This window comes from Tachypleus tridentatus, chromosome 4 (assembly GCF_004210375.1).
Source record: "Tachypleus tridentatus isolate NWPU-2018 chromosome 4, ASM421037v1, whole genome shotgun sequence".
Taxonomy (NCBI): Eukaryota; Metazoa; Arthropoda; class Merostomata; order Xiphosura; family Limulidae; genus Tachypleus; species Tachypleus tridentatus.
The window spans coordinates 55,230,323-55,246,867 of NC_134828.1; the positions used below are offsets into that span (position 1 = coordinate 55,230,323).

Sequence of the window (16,545 nt, forward strand, 5' to 3'; positions counted from 1 at the left end):
ACTATTGATTTCTGGCTTACTTACAGTTTCCTGAATCAGACTGCTTGCATGAAGGATGTCATCCTGAACTTGATGATTTGAACGATCAACTTACGAGCTGAAGCACTGTGGCGCGTGTCTAATCTGTTGATCAAACGTTAAATTGTATACATGTTTAATGATGTACTTATTTCCCTCCTTAGAAAACATTTATAACTTTAAATATCTTGTTTTAAATTTAAACAAAAGTTATTTGTACAATAAATGTTAAGCTTATTAAATCAAGTACTCGCAGATATTTTAAACACCAGTGAAGTTTTAGAAATTAGGTATTTTTTTATGTTATTTTACGTTTAATTCAACTAAGAAGGTATTTTAATATACTGAGGTATGATTCATAAATTAAAAAGTTTAGAAAAATATTTATCAAAGATTTAGAACTTCAACTGAAATAGTACAAAAACAATTATGTCAGAAGCAAACTAATACCAGTTACTTACAAACAGTAACAGAATCTTTTTTTTACAAGCTCACATTTCGAGATACAGCCATTCTCTTTCTAGCCTAACTGATAACGTATGTTTACACAGGTAAGCTAGATACATTTTATCAAGTCTGTATGGTCTTTACGACATACTGATCTTTACACAAATCACGACATTTATAAAGCACCACAGTTGCTTGTTTCAGCTCTTACGATAATTGAAATAAGCATCAAAATTCACAACATAGGTTACAAAGAAAAACAATAATCGGGGTTGCATTGGCATAAAAGATTGGTTTGTTTTGAATTTCGCGCAAAGCCACACGAGGGCTATCTGCGCTAGCCGTTCCTAATTTTGTAGTATAAGACTAGAGGGGAGGCAGCTAGTCATCACCACCCACCGCCAACTCTTGAACTACTCTTTCACCAACGAGTAGTGGAATTGACCGTCACATTATAACCTCTCCACGGCTGAAAGGGCGAGCATGCTTGGTGTGACGGGGATTCGAGCCCACGACTCTCGAATTACTAGCCGAATGTCTTAACCACCAGGCCATGTGCATAAACGTACGATCCATTAGTTGTGATGTGGCATCTAATATAATATAGAATCACCTTAAACATACTGGGGCCCAGCATAGCCAAGCGTGTTAAGGCGAGCGACTCGTAATCGCGGGTTCGCATCCCCGTCGCGCCATACATGCTCGCTCTTTCAGCCGTGGGGGCGTTATAATGTGACAGTCAATCCCACTATTCATTGGTAAAAGAGAAGCCCAAGAGTTGACGTTGGGTGGTAATGACTAGCTACCTTCCCTCTAGTCTTACACTGCTAAATTAGGGACGGCTAGCACAAATAGCCCTCGAGTAGCTTTGTGCGAAATTCAAAAAAATAAACATACTGTACTATAAATAATCCCACCTACTTAAATGTTCTATATGCCAAAATTTTATTTTTCTAACGAAGCTTTTTGACTGATATAGTGCAATAGTATTGTTACACCAACACAGTCTTATCAAGAAAAATATTGAAATATTATAAGTAGAAATTATTAAATTGCATATTTTCTTTTATCTATCATTAAAAAGAATTATTTAAGAAGATGTACTAACGGACTTATTTTGCATTCTTCTTTTTTATTTATTGACCAGATAGCCCTTTGTGGCTTTGCTATACGAAAAAAACACACACAAACACACTCTTTTTTTATTACTACTAGTTACGATTTTTCAAATGGTACTACGAAGATAAAATATATCATAAAGCGAACTAAAAAATATGTAAGTCAGGAAACTGACATTAAGAAAACTTTCTTGTAAGAAAAGCTATGAGCTTATCCTTTATTTTCAAATCTTCTTCTCAGATGAGTAAGAAAAACGGAGTACTTAAGCAAGAGTGATATTTTCAACAGAGAACAATATTATTATATTCATTTTTACTAGTTATTATATGTATATCAAATTTTAGGATCAATTTCCAGTTAACAGAAGCCTTTATTTAGTTAGCACTACTTTAAGGAGGCGTTTCCAAAGCTGAGAACATAACACGCACTTTAAAATTTATACTTTAAAATATATATTTGCATCTGCTGTTATTCAATTTAGGACACGATACAGTTGTACTTGTAATATAATAAATAGATATGAAATGATTATTAACTTGAACTTCAGTTGAAGCTATATATTTGCGTGTACATATATAGAATTATGTGTATTTTTATGAATTACATAATGGTAGTAATACGTAGCGTGACTGTTCGTGTTAATTTTTTGGGAAATGAAAGATGTCAGGTGAAACTTTTTTCAGTACTATATGTTCTCAGGAAGAGTTTAGAGAATAAGGTTCATCTATGATGCGGAAATAGCACTTGTGATTTCCTATCACGTGCATCTGTCTAATAAAATATAAGACAGAACTTGAAGAATGACACTCTCAAGGTCTTAAGATACTTAAGCGTTCACATATTCTCTAGATCCTAAAAAAAATCTAGTTTAATTTTAGCAATGAATATTATAATGTATATTACTGTGGTATTCTTTTCACCTATTGTGTGTCACGGAAATTATCAAAACTCTACTTACATAAACAAATCTATCAAACATTTTCAAGCAGATATAGTAAGTATTTTTGTTACAGATTCGGAATTACCTGTAAGTTTGGAAATTATCAGGCCTACTTTAGAACTTGCAGCGATTGAAATTAATGAGAAGTATTCCAATATTAACTTTAACATCGTCTTTCGCAATGGCGCTTCTTCTTGCAAAGCAAATGTTGCTGGCGCATATGCCGCAGAAGAATATTTCTTGAGAAGAGTTACTGCTTTCGTCGGTCCAGCTTGCACCCTAGCACTTGATCCTGTAGGGCGGATGGCATCCTACTGGAATATTCCAATTTACACTGCAGGAGGTATCGATACCACAGTTTCTGACAAATCCATTTTTACTACTCTAACTAGACTTTCTTTCTCTTTGGAAGGAGCGGCTAATTTTATTTTAGAAATCCTCAAGGAATTTAACTGGCATCACATCGCTATTATTGTGGACGAGACCAACCTGCAAAAAATTCTAATGAAAAGGAGCTTGGTGGATATTTTCAAGGACATAAATGATTACGAACTTTTTTATTCAGTAAAAGAATTTTCTAACAAATCGGTGGTAGATGCTAACTTTACAAAGCTATTAACAGAAGCCAGTAAAGAAGCCAGAGGTAAGTATTTTATTCTAACCCTTAACGTTATATTAATCAGGATATTCTAACAACAGTTTAACTTTAAAGATAAAATGCATAACTTTGAATATATAAATTGCTTTAACATAAATGAATGGTGTGTAAAAAAATCATAGGTGTTAGCATAATATAACCATAATCTTCCAAAAGAAAGATGTTAAATTAAAAATCAACATCTCAGTAAAAGAGCTTTAAAATTTGAGATAAATAAGTTATTTAGCATTTAAAATTATGTTACTGCACATACATAGACTAAGTAATAGTTGAAACAACACACCACTTATAGTAATAAATAAAAACGATTAATTTACGTTACCGGAATTATCATACTTACATTGAAATATTTAATATCTGAAAACGTATTTTGGAAGAGGGCCAAGAGTACAAACTGTCGAAATATAGTAACTGAGATAGAATTGCCTCTAGAGTTAGAAACATCTACTCATCTACAGATATTATTATTACAAAAATAAAGACAAATCTTTATTTTCTAAAGTCTTCAAAGCATTTGCATTTTTTGTCAATTCTGTTTTCATATGATTAAATAACTGAAATTATCATTTACTAATTTACATTTTGTTCTTATTACAAACTATATGCCCTTTTACTAGAACTTTATGAACTGTAAATATCAGATTTGTTTGATGTATAACCATATTCACCAAACTTAAAAAAAGCAAAAGAGAAAGGTTACAACATTTAACAACAGCAGATAAGTTATATATGTTTTTAATCAGTTCGCATACTGTTCTATATTGATGTTATTGTCTACATGTATGAAATAACTATTAAATTAATGATCGAATAGTAAGACAGAAGGCAGAGTATTACTCGGACAAATATGTACGACTTGTCGTCCTGGTATGTATAAGATGTTTTGAGTATTTGTTTGTTAAAACACACATACGCATCTATTTTGTATAAAAGGGTGTGCTTTTAATATAATTTTTTCGAAACAAATAAAAGCTTTATTCAAACAATTTTTCTATAGTTGGTGTACAGTCATGGCTCGTCATGAACCAAAAGTTAAAGGGCGTCAAATAGCTCGACTGTTCAAAAATGGCATTAAGCAAACGGTAGGGTACCCAAGTGTACTCAAAATCCCGAAACGTCATCGGACTACAGGAAACTTTGTTCCAGTAAAGTCTACTAGTAGATACCGAAAAGCCACTTCCAGAGATGACCGTGTCTTGATATGATTAACGCGTCCAGGTAGAAAGAATTCTTGCAATACCTTACGACAGGAACGACAGCAACATTTTTATTCCAGAGTATACAGAAGAACAGTAAACAGGAGACTGACACAATAATGTTATTTTGCAAGAAGGGCTATTTCATCGCCACCACTGTTATTTTGGCAAAACAGCATGCAAACTTAAGTTAGGATACTGCTGACATGTTTCCAACTTGTTAAAGCTGATGAAAGGATTTTTTGTTTGCCGTTTGCTTGAAAAACAGATGAAGATAGACTATTTTTCTCATACGAAACACCAGGAGATGGTGCAGTACACGTCTAGGCTGTTATTCATCATGGTGGAAAAATTGCTTTTCATATCCTCCTGGGAAATGTAAACGGCCCACATACAGACATCATATGCAGACGATATTTCTGTCATAAGCTAGGAAAAGGCTTGGCAGCAACTTTGTGTTCCCATATGACAGGGTCACTGCCCACAGTGCGCGTATAGTACAGAAATATCTCGACCACGAGAACGTTACAAGATTGCCATGACCGATATATTATCCAGATTGTAAATTCATTGAGAGTTGTTGGACAGAACTGATACAGAAAATTTCTAACCACGATCCTAAAACAGTTGAGTTGCAGCGCCTTTTATTAACAAGTTGGAATAAAATCACTATGAATTACATCAATAATTTCATCGATAGCATGCTATGTCACTTTGTGGAGGTTATTAAAGTAAGAGGAGGACCAATTAAGTTTTGAATATTTGGTATGAACGTAAATAACGTTACAGACGCTATTCATAATAATCTGATGTTATATTTTGTCATTATATATTGTTTACTGTTCTAATGAGTCGTTCATGATGTTCATCGAACCTGTCTCATTATACAAATTACACATGTTGATGTTTAATATAACATCCATTTCTCAGTGTGACAACGCTAAGTATATTTGTATTCCATCTTAGTTATAACTATCTTATTTGTTAGAAAATATACAAACATTTTGGCTAAAACAGTATTTACAACGTCTGTTACTTAAGAATAAATGTCCTATGCTTTTTTATGCGTAATGCAAAAACAGCGATTTAGCTGAGCTCCCATGTGAAAATAAAATAACTGATAATGTACACACACATATATATATATATTTGAAATAAAACAAGAAATTAAAAAAATTACAATATCTGTATATTTATGATTAATAAAAGACTTGAAAATGAAATAACTAAAACATCATAGCGTTGGTAGTCTCAGAAATATCTTTTCCATGTCGTACGGCGCCATTGACGGTTCCCTGGAGGATATGAAGAGCAATTTATCCACAATGATGAATAGCTGCTTAAACATGCACTGCACCACTTTTTGTGCGTTTCCTGTAAGAAAAAAGTCTTTTATCATCTGTACTTCAAGCAAACGATGAACATGAATCCTTCCACCTGTTTTAACAAGCAGGAAACAAGACTCCTCTGATAAGATGATATGTTGCTAGTGTCCTAACTGTAAGTTGGCATGCCGTCTTGCCAAAGCAACACAATAACAGCAATTAATCTGGTTAATATCAGTTTAAAGACATCAATTCTTGCAAAATAACCATTTTGGTGAGTTTACTGTTCACTCTTCTTCAAGATAACCTGAAATGAATGATTTTCTGCCATTCCTATGGTAAGATGTTGTAAGATTTTTTTATGTAGATGTGGTAACCTAATCAAAACAAGGTCATCTTGGTTAGTAGTTTCTAGGCGTCTACCATCATACTTTCCTGGAACAAAGTCTCCTGTAGTCCAATAACGTTTCCGGATTCTGAGTACACTGAGGGTACAATACCGTTTTCTTAAAACCATTTCTGGACAGTCGAGCTATTTGACAACCTTTAACTTCTAGATCATGAGGAGCTATGACAGTACAGAGAAATTGTTTGAACAAAGCTTTTATCTATCTCGAAAAAGATCATATCCAGAACATGCAGCTTTATACAAAACAGACGTGTATATGTGTTTTAACGAACAAATGCTCAAAACAACTTACACAGACCAAAATGACAACTCGTACGTTTGTCAGTTGATACGCTACCTTCTCTTTTACTTTTTGGGCATTTACTTAATAAATGCTCGATACATGTAACAGTAAAATCAATACAGAAACGTATGCAAATGTTTTGGCCATGACTGTAAGCAGGTCCTAGAAGCAAATGCATTTGTTACCAAAACACACTCGTACATTATGACGGACGGCAAGTGTCTGGAGCCCCCCCTCCATATGATATGAATTATAGTTTTAAAATAACTTCATAGGCAATATACGACCAGCATTTCCCTCTAGCTTTCTGAAATCCAATATTTTAAACATTTGAGTTACCAAATAGCTTGATGTCCTCTCCAAAGTCTATTGGGGATCAATACTCCTTACCACACTCCACTGTGAAACTATATATCGAAAGAGTCATGTTTATGGCTCTAAATTTCTTGTGAGTTATCTGCCAAATAAGGTGATGTATTTCTCTTTATTTGGCTGATACATACTCGTGGACTATTGTAACGCGTAAGGATAACAATATAACTCCCTTGATTTTATATCGTTGGGGTATTTTTGTTTAATACGCCTATAATTGTTTAATTCTATATTACGGTATTTTTCAAGAAAGTTGTAAACTACTGTTGTGTTCATAACAAAATTCTAAATGTCTTTTCTTCTTTTATTTGGGTACGTATTGCCTATTCTTGCTTGAGGCGTTCATTTGGCTTGAAATAGTGTTTCGGTATTCCAAGTAGCGTTTATTTTTGTCGTCGTTTCAAAGACATATTTTTATATTGTGAGTTTTGTAGCAGTCTAGATGCTCTTTTCAGTTTGTGTGTGTTTGAGTAGGTCAGCAAATTAGATACAAGCGTTAATACACTATAATACCTTTCTAGCTATGAAGGGAAATACATTAAACGACTTCAGATGTTTTTGGAAAACTTATTGTATATTACATCAGATTTTGTACTTGTTATACAATTTTTATTAGATTTTGGTATATTTTGAAACCTATAACGCAAAGCTACTAAATAATGATGGCTGGCATAAAAACCATCATGTGGAACATTTGTTTCTAGTGTTTAAGCGTGATTAGAATCCTCTAGCACTGACAATAAAGCTCACATGCTTATATTTTATACACAAACAAAATTAGTTGCTGAAGTAAAAAACTTTTAATATTCATTACTGACTAAACAAAAATCATTCACTAGTTAGGGTTCTCGAGTCCCAATTTGAAGGGCTGGGTTTCAATCCTCGTCCCACCAAACATGCTCGCTCTTTCAGCCATGGAGTCGTTATAAAGTTATAGTCAATCCCACTATTCGTTGGTAAAAAAGTAGCCCAAGGGTTGGCGGTGAGTGGTGATGACTAGATGCCTTCCCTATCGTCTTTCACTGTTTAATTAGGAACGGCCTGCGCAGATATCTTTCTGTAGCTTTGCGTGAAATTCGATAACGAACAAACAAACGATTAACTGGATGTGGTATGGTATGGTGGTTAGAGCAACTGAGTTGCAATCTGGAGGTCGTGAGTTAGAATCTCAGTTGCAGTAGATGTTCGTCCTCTATGACTGCTGTCTAGACTGGCCACCCACGTGTAAAAGTTCTTGTTTTCAATAATAACCGTCCGTACCTCAACTAGTTATGAAATAGAAGAGTTAATTCAGTTATGTGGGAAGCTGGGGAATATAATATGGAAAATGTGATCACGAAATATAATGGAGAATAGGAAGGGCAAAAGAGACATGACCAAAAATGGAAGAGATACTGAAAAATTGTAAAATGTCTAATGAGATAAAGCTAAGCGTTTTGGGTTGTTATATTACATCACTTCTCAAGTATGTACCATAATGTTGAACAATACCACGAATTCTACAAAAGAGAATTGAAGGAATTGAGTTGTGGGTTTTTAAATCACACTTTGAAGGTATATTGGATAAGTCATACCTCAAATGAAGATATTTTGCAGGAGATAGATGCTGAATAACTACACAAAGAGACAGTTAGAGTTATTTAGACATGTTGCGGGGAAAGATAAATTGAAAGTCTGGTCGTAACTGGAAAGACTGAAGGAAGGAGATACTGTGGAAGAAAGAGGTTGATTTTTGTCAAGAATTTATCTAAATGGATGAATACACCGACACTAAAAATTCTTTTTGCCTCAAGGAGAAGAGATCTGTGGAAAAAATCTTTGTTACCAACTTCCTGTTTGGATATGGTACTTAGAGAGAGACTCGCTCTAACATTCTTACACGGACATCTAAATTTAAATCAGCTATATTCATAATATTATTATACCCTTGTACAAAGCTGCACGAGAATTACCTGCGCTAGCTGTCCCTAATTTAGCATTGAAATACTAGATGGAAGATAGTTAGTATCACAACCAACCATAATGGTTTTACTTGTAACTTTTATGATAGAGTTGTACATCGATGAGAAGTTGGAACACCTTGCGGTGTGTTTCTCATACTCTGCCTATACGAACACTACTTTCAGTAACACTCTTCACCTTTGTAAAACTATAGAATTGATAAGATTAAAATAACAGCTTCATATTTTACTAATAAAGTGAAACTGTATATACTAGTTGACGAAACTAAATTAAATTATTAATTTTAAAACTTTTTAATATGAAGTTAATTTCATGTTGAGCTACGTTTTACAAATGTTTCTTCTGGTGTCATTTCTTAGTCATAGCAATATAACCTCTGAAAGCAAACAATTTCCGCTTAGGAGGTCCTAACGATATAACTCAAGCTACACGTTATGTGGACAACTTTCGTTCTAATGACAGCCAAGTGACGAGCCCTTAGGTTCCACTTCGTGGAATTATGACGTCATCGTCTCTCTTGTGTGGTACCATGGCATCATCATTTTTATTCCCCTCCTTTCCCTCTGAGGTAGCCAATCAACGTGTGTCTAATGTATCCTGGTAACTACTGATATATGTAGAGTTTAAAGTTTCAACATATAATTGCGGATGTACCTAACCTTTCTTAATGTACAGAAGTATTATGTCTATAGTTATAATTTATTGTATCTTCTTCAACAAAAGCGATTATTATAGCTTAGTGGGTAAGATGCTTGAATCGCAATCTGTAATTCGCAGGTTCGAATTCCTATTATACTAAACACACTCACCCTTTCAACTGTGGGGACATTATGATGTACAGTTAATCTCACTATTCATTGGCAGTGATAAGTAAGTAGCCCAAGAGTTGACGGTGGGTGGCGATGACTAGTTGCTATCCTTGTAGTCTTACACTGCTAAATTGTATCTTTGCGGAAAATTGAAAAACCAAAAAAAACTTTGGGCAAAGGATTATTTGATATTGTAACTAACTATATATTGTAATAATGATACACATGAGTAGCTTACTCATATGGTTCACGATGACTTGCTGTAGCTATTGGCTATTTGCTTGTATCAGTTCGAGGTGTAAAATATCAACTTGCAACTGGAGATTGCCATGAAGATTCGTTTTAGAATATAGTGAGCATTTATAGTTTCCGTGTAAGTAAGTTATCTGTATACAATGCATAACAATGGACAAATATACGATTAGAGTGAGGCGCAACATTTACCAAGCGCAAATGAAATTTTGCCAATAGAAAAGCAGCCTCTTAAAATAAAATACATATATTTAAAAAAATCACTTGAAATAAACCTTCATTAATTATTCTACGACTGTGCGCAATCACATTTAATATTATGTTGATTTTTGATCCTTTACATCATACATAATACGGGAGTTGACTCTCTAAAGACATCGATTGAATAGCGTACAAAGCATTGAGTATCCGCACGTTACAGTCATCTAATGTTCATCTATTACTGACAACTAATGTCTGTTTCATCTTGTATTTACGCTTTTTTTAAAGACATCAGATGTTCGTATGAAAGTTAACTTCAAGGGATAATGATAACGTCGTCTGCACTAGAATTAATATTTTGTTTGGCTTATGTAACATTTCGAAGAAATAATTTGACTTTTCAATTCCCCTACGTCCTTTCTACGTCCAGTACCTTATATACTGCAAAAGATTTAAGTTTAATATACTAAGCTGTTTTTGCTTTATTGTTTGTTGTTGAATTTCGCACAAAGCTACTCGAGGGCTGTCTCTGCTAGCCGTCCCTAATTTAGTAATGTAAGACTAGAGGGAAGGCAGCTAGTCATCACCACCCACCGCCAACTCTTGGGCTATCTTTAACCAACGAATAGTGGGATTGACTGTAACATTATAACGCCCCCACGGCTGGGAGGGCGAGTATGTTTGGCGCTAGGCCATGCCGGGCCTGTTTTTGCTATATACTGGTGAAGGAATAACAATAACAATAATAATAATAATTTCAAATCGGCTATTTTAAGTGACTTTTTTCCCCCTTATAAATCTAACATACGTGATTTTTTATAAATGTCTATATGTGTGCAGCATTAACAATCAATAGCAAAGGTTTTAAAGTGGTATTTGAAGTAAATCTTTACTGTTTAAAGTGGTTTTTTTCCCAGAAGTTCTATTAGAGTTTTGTGTAATTCCTTATGACAGAGGTTCATAATATCTGCAATATGTATGTGTTCTAGCATGATATTAGATCAAATAGAATAAATAACCATGGCATATGTAAAATGAAATATTTACAATAAAAGTCATAATGTTTCTAAGGACAGCTGGTATGGGTATTAAAATAATTAAAATAAAGTACAGAACAACGTTTCAATCGTCTTAGGTAATCTTCAGGTTAACAACGAGTGTTTGCAAATGATTGTTGCTGGGCACATGTTTTAGGGATGAAAGTGTGTATGGGTACGAGAATGTAGGGGACATTGCAGTTAGATGTTAGGTTATTAATTAATATAAGTATAGGGGTGTTCCTGGATATTAGTTTAATTTTGGTTTGCGTTCTTGTATAAGTAGTGCTTCTATGATTTTGCGTTTGTTCTGTACGTCATTTTAATTAAAGTTTTAATACCCACATCAGTCATCTTCAGAATGCATTTTTACTTCAAGTGGGTTTCTCGTCATCATGAATAAAGGGCACAGTTACATTGGCAAAGGAATAGTATATTTTGTCTATAAAGTCAAAAAGGTGAAACTGCAAATTTGTGTGTTAAAGTATTACATGGTATTTAGAGATATAATGAAGTGTCCTTTTTAAACAAATAAAGTAAAATAATATTGATTAATTAATTATCCTACGAACTACTCAAACACTGTCCCGGGTATCATCATCCGTCTGTAGGACGTTAATGACGCCATCCTCCTATAGAAAAACATATAATACAGTTAGATCTGTACGTAGCCCTACATAAGTATAGTAACACTGTAAAACATTTGTAAGAAAAATTATATAATTGATAAGATTGAAACAGTAGATAGTTTTATTTATATGAGTAAGTTAAAGGTGGTAAAAGTTTATCGAACTTAACAGTGGTCGTGAATCTAGGCGAATACAAGGCGTCAGTTACCCTCAACTGCTAATAAAGAAGAAAGTTGTGTTTATAAAATGTACTTTAAAACTGTAAAGTTTTATGAATTTTAATTGATTTGTACTTCAGTATTGGCCCGGCATGGCCAAGCGTGTTAAGGCGTGCGACTCGTAATCTGAGGGTCGCGGGTTCGCATCCCCATCGCGCCAAACATGTTCGCCCTCCCAGCCGTGAAGGCGTTATAATGTGACAGTCAATCCCACTATTCGTTGGTAAAAGAGTAGCCCAAGAGTTGGCGTTGGGTGGTGATGACTAGCTGTCTTACACTGCTGAATTAGGGACGGCTAGCTTTGTGCGAAATTCAAAAAACAAACAAACAATACTTCAGTGTAAGTATTATAGAAAATAGTAAGCGTTAGTATTTTAAATAATTTCTATAATGGTAAGGTGATTGGCTAAACAGTAAATTATTCATTTGTTTCATTTAGGTGTTGCAAAATGGGGAAGTTAATTAGTTTCAGGTAGAAACTAAAATAAGACTCGTGTGCCATTAGCTCCAGTCATCTAGCTCTCATCAAAGAGGAAGCAATAATAACTGTTATTTACTTAGATCCTTTAAACTTTAGTGATCAGCTTAAAACTAAACATGAGATTTAATTAAATAAGCGTCTTTTTCAGGATGTTATATATTAATTATAGAAATGAAAGCATTTTACATATAAAACGTCAGGAAATGCAAAAATATGATTAGATGTACAAGCGAAAACTGTAATCAATATAGATAATAAAAACATAATCGACTTTCTTGTTCAATATTTATATAAAAAATATTAGTTACGATAAAAAAAATCAGCAGCAAGTTAAACGCATTAGTAACACTGTCCTTCTACGGATATACATGTAAAATGTAAATGAAAACGAAAACATAATGTAAGTTAAAGTGTGTATGCAATCCTACCGAAGTATAGTAGCACTGTTAATCTATAGAACCTTTAACCATTAACCTTTGTATAATACATGTATGTAAAAGATATAAAGAAGCATGAGCAAATTGAAATATATGTTAAGAACGATAAATATCATAGTTATATGTACACAGAAATAGCACATTTACCTTGTAAATACAAATAAGTTAAACAGAATTATTGTCCTCAACATAACGGTTTTACTTGTAACTTTTATGACAGTTAAATAAATCTGGACTTTGATGAAAAGTTCGGACACCCTAGTATGAGCTTATCATCCTCTGCCTATACAAACACTACCCTTAGTAACTCTGTCCACCTTTGTAAAACTTACGTGAGAGGAAATCTATAGAGCTGATAAAGTTAAACTAACAGTTTAAAGTTTTACTTATAAAGTGAATTTGTAAACACAAGGTTATGAAAGTAGATTAGATTATTAATTTTAAAACTTTTAATAGAAACTTAATGTCTTGTTGAACTACATTATTAAAATTTCAATGGAAATGTTTTAATATACCAATAGATAGTTTGGTTATGGAAAATATTTTATGGTTGACTACTGAAGAAGGATCGATATTTTGGTCTGGTAGTAAAGGTCCTACACTCAAAATCTGTCGGTCAAAGAATCAAATCGAACAGCTGAATATTCCTCGCCTTTTCAGACGTGGATGTGTCATAATACGACGATCAATCCCACTATTAATTGATAAAATGTAGCCTAGCAGAAGTTGATGGTGTGTGATGCTGATTAGTTGCTAAATTTGATTTTAGTTATAAAAGTGGAACTACCAGAACATGCATACAAGCAAATATACAGAGTTTAAAGTTTCACAATATGTAACGTAATATTAAACTTTACACATACTTTGATCACTCTTAAAGATATTTCAGTTTCTTATTAGTGGTTTTTAATTCACTCTTTAAACCTCTATTTCTTCAGTATTTGTCTTAGTTACTGAATGGGAAACTATTCGTAGCCTTCTTCTTGAAGCTTATAACCTAGGGATGGGCAATGGAGAATACACTTTCTTCACCTTCCAACTAAACAAGAACAAAAAGAAGTATGGTGAAATTTCCTGGTACATACCTGGAGATTATAGAAATAAGGTAATTTCAAATGATTTTGATCTTATCAAGTAAGATATTTTAGGTGTATATGGGATTATTTTACACTTAAATATCGTTTTATAATTTGTAGAGCAAGGAATGTTTGTAAATTATTATTATATGATTGTTTATGTTTTCAATTAATATTTTCCTGATACTTCTTGATTTACTTTTAACTTTATGATGTTGAAACAATCTTACTCACAACTAACTTCTGGTCCGATTACACAACAAAAATTGAACTTGACAATTCTAGCATGCAAATTCATCTATATTTTGAAAACTTTTTTGAAATTGGAAAATACATCTGATTTAAAAATAGGCATTATGTTTACTACAGACATGGAACTAAACACTAATATTCCCTTGGTTTTTGGAATTTAAATACAAAACACTTGGACATTCATATCCAATTTTTATATAAGTAGTACAACATAATACCGAAAATATGTTTAGCAAAGAAAAGATTTCCATAAAACCAAACGTTTCGTATATTCTTGAAACTCCTCGTTAAATTATTTAAAAGTAGCATAAGTTCTGCTAGGTTACTATAGGATAGTTTTATGCGTCTTATTCAGATTTTAAATACAGTGTATAACAAAAGCTTTATTGTGGCACGTTTCGATGGTTTATTATTTTCAATCCTTAGGAATTTAGCTTTTTTATTTTTAAATTTTTCTCGATTATAACGTGAATACTTGTTTTTTTTTTATAGTGCATACTTAAAAAAAATTTGGGCTACCTTATAGGTTTCAAAACAATGCTACACCACCATAACTCAAATAATAACACTAACATGTCGTCCACGTCAGTTTAAAGTTCAACGTGTTATGTTTGTTTAAATGTAAAGCTGGACAATGGGTTATCTGCGCTTTGTATGCTGTAGTGATCAAACTGCGAATTTTTGCTATAATTAGCTTTCAACTATGGTGCCGAGTCTATAAATGTCTAACCTTAGTAAATTTTTATATTTTTTGTTTGCTATTTGTCATTGATGCTGTTGATAACTTACCTGCTCTTATTTTTCAGTACAATATGTGGATATCTTGGGGGTTGACATTTTTTCCGGTTTTCATTCATTATTAAAGTAAACTTTTGCCTCCAGCTTCAACTGATCAAACATACTTGCCACGCCTACAAGGAAACGTTAAACAATAACATATATTATTTCGTTCACTGGATTGTTCCAATGAAAACATCTGTGATACCAATCAAACAAATCAGTTGTTTACAGTGTGCAAGATAAAGTTTTAAAATTTTGTACTATTTATTATTAAGTATTTTCTGCGGACATTTGAGCTATTTAGCTTTTTTTTCTGTAAGATTATAAACGTTTAGATAATAGATTAGCATTGTTATAACTGAATAAACAATATATCTATCTCGATATTAGATTTGTGTTTTTGTTGGTAATGAAACGCAATTATTACTTCAAGATTTAAAAACGAAGATTATTGGTACTTTTTAGGACGCCCGAAAAATGTACGAAGCTCTTATGGTAGTGACTCTCCGGGTTCCAGCTACTCTACAATACAAACAGTTTTCTGCAAAAGTTTTAGAAAATTCTCGACTAAAGTATAATTCAAACGCAGATGAAACTATGGTGAGTAGAACGGTATTTTGTGCCTAATAAACAATACTATAATATAGTGATGTATAAGCAAGTAACGTACATCACTGTTGTAAAGAGAATATAGCATTATGGAGCATAAGACCACGTGTGAAGGTGAATAATAATAATAATAATAATAATAATAATAATAATAATAATAATAATAATAATAATAATAATAATAATAATAATAATAATAATAATAATAATAATAATACACAGCGTTATAGTAAAAACACAAAATCTTATTTCAAAAAATACGTAGTCTTGGGGTGAGTTGTTTCTATCCTTATATTTAGAATTTTATCTTTTTAACTTCACAGTTTACATACAGTTATAGAGAACGATTCTTAATTTTAATATTCTATTTTTTATCACTGCATTAGATAACTTAGCTGAATGTACGGTTATATACTTATAAAAAAGAAGTCGCCGTACGTTACAGAGTTTATCCTATCGATAAACGTGTATGCTATTTTAAATCTTTGTGTTACTAAGGACGAGGACTCCTTGGTCACAGTGGTATGTGCCATCTTGGATTTCCGTTCAGCATGACTTTACGAATATTTTTAATTATGACTTTTGACATTTATTTTCTAAAATTAAAGAAAAGTTAATTTTTCACAATAATTAGCAAAATATGTTCATGCTCAGCTTATTAGCATGCGTCGCCTGCTTGCTGAAAATAGTCTGCTTCTGTACTGTTGTCGTGATATATATGAATTTACCTTCCTTCAAGTCAGGATAAAGCTCTTTCAAATTTGATTGAATATTTTATGATTAAATTATTTCGTCGTTGGACTGATTGAGGTAGTTTGTTGTTGTGTGTTACAATTTACGCTTAATACTAATAGTTTGATCGCCATTATTTTTTTAGCACCGAACGAGCAAAGTAGTTAATTTTACTTTATGTTTAGCCAGCCTTGCACTAAATAATTCACCAATTCATTGCGGAGTGGACTATCATATTTGTGTTTTGTATTTGGTTAATTATATTATTACCATTCATTGCTATTTTGTTTATTTGCTGTTGTT

General features: G+C 32.9%; 1 protein-coding gene across 1 annotated transcript in view; it reads left to right on the forward strand.

The window, feature by feature from the left end:
- Window positions 1-2,476: 2,476 nt before the first annotated feature.
- Window positions 2,477-16,545, forward strand: part of LOC143248127 (atrial natriuretic peptide receptor 1-like) — a 69,557-nt gene continuing 55,488 nt past the window's right edge. The window contains exons 1-3 of the mRNA XM_076496559.1: window positions 2,477-3,167; window positions 13,732-13,898; window positions 15,367-15,501. Coding sequence (XP_076352674.1) covers window positions 2,477-3,167; window positions 13,732-13,898; window positions 15,367-15,501 — 993 coding nt within the window. The remainder of the gene's footprint in view (window positions 3,168-13,731; window positions 13,899-15,366; window positions 15,502-16,545) is intronic.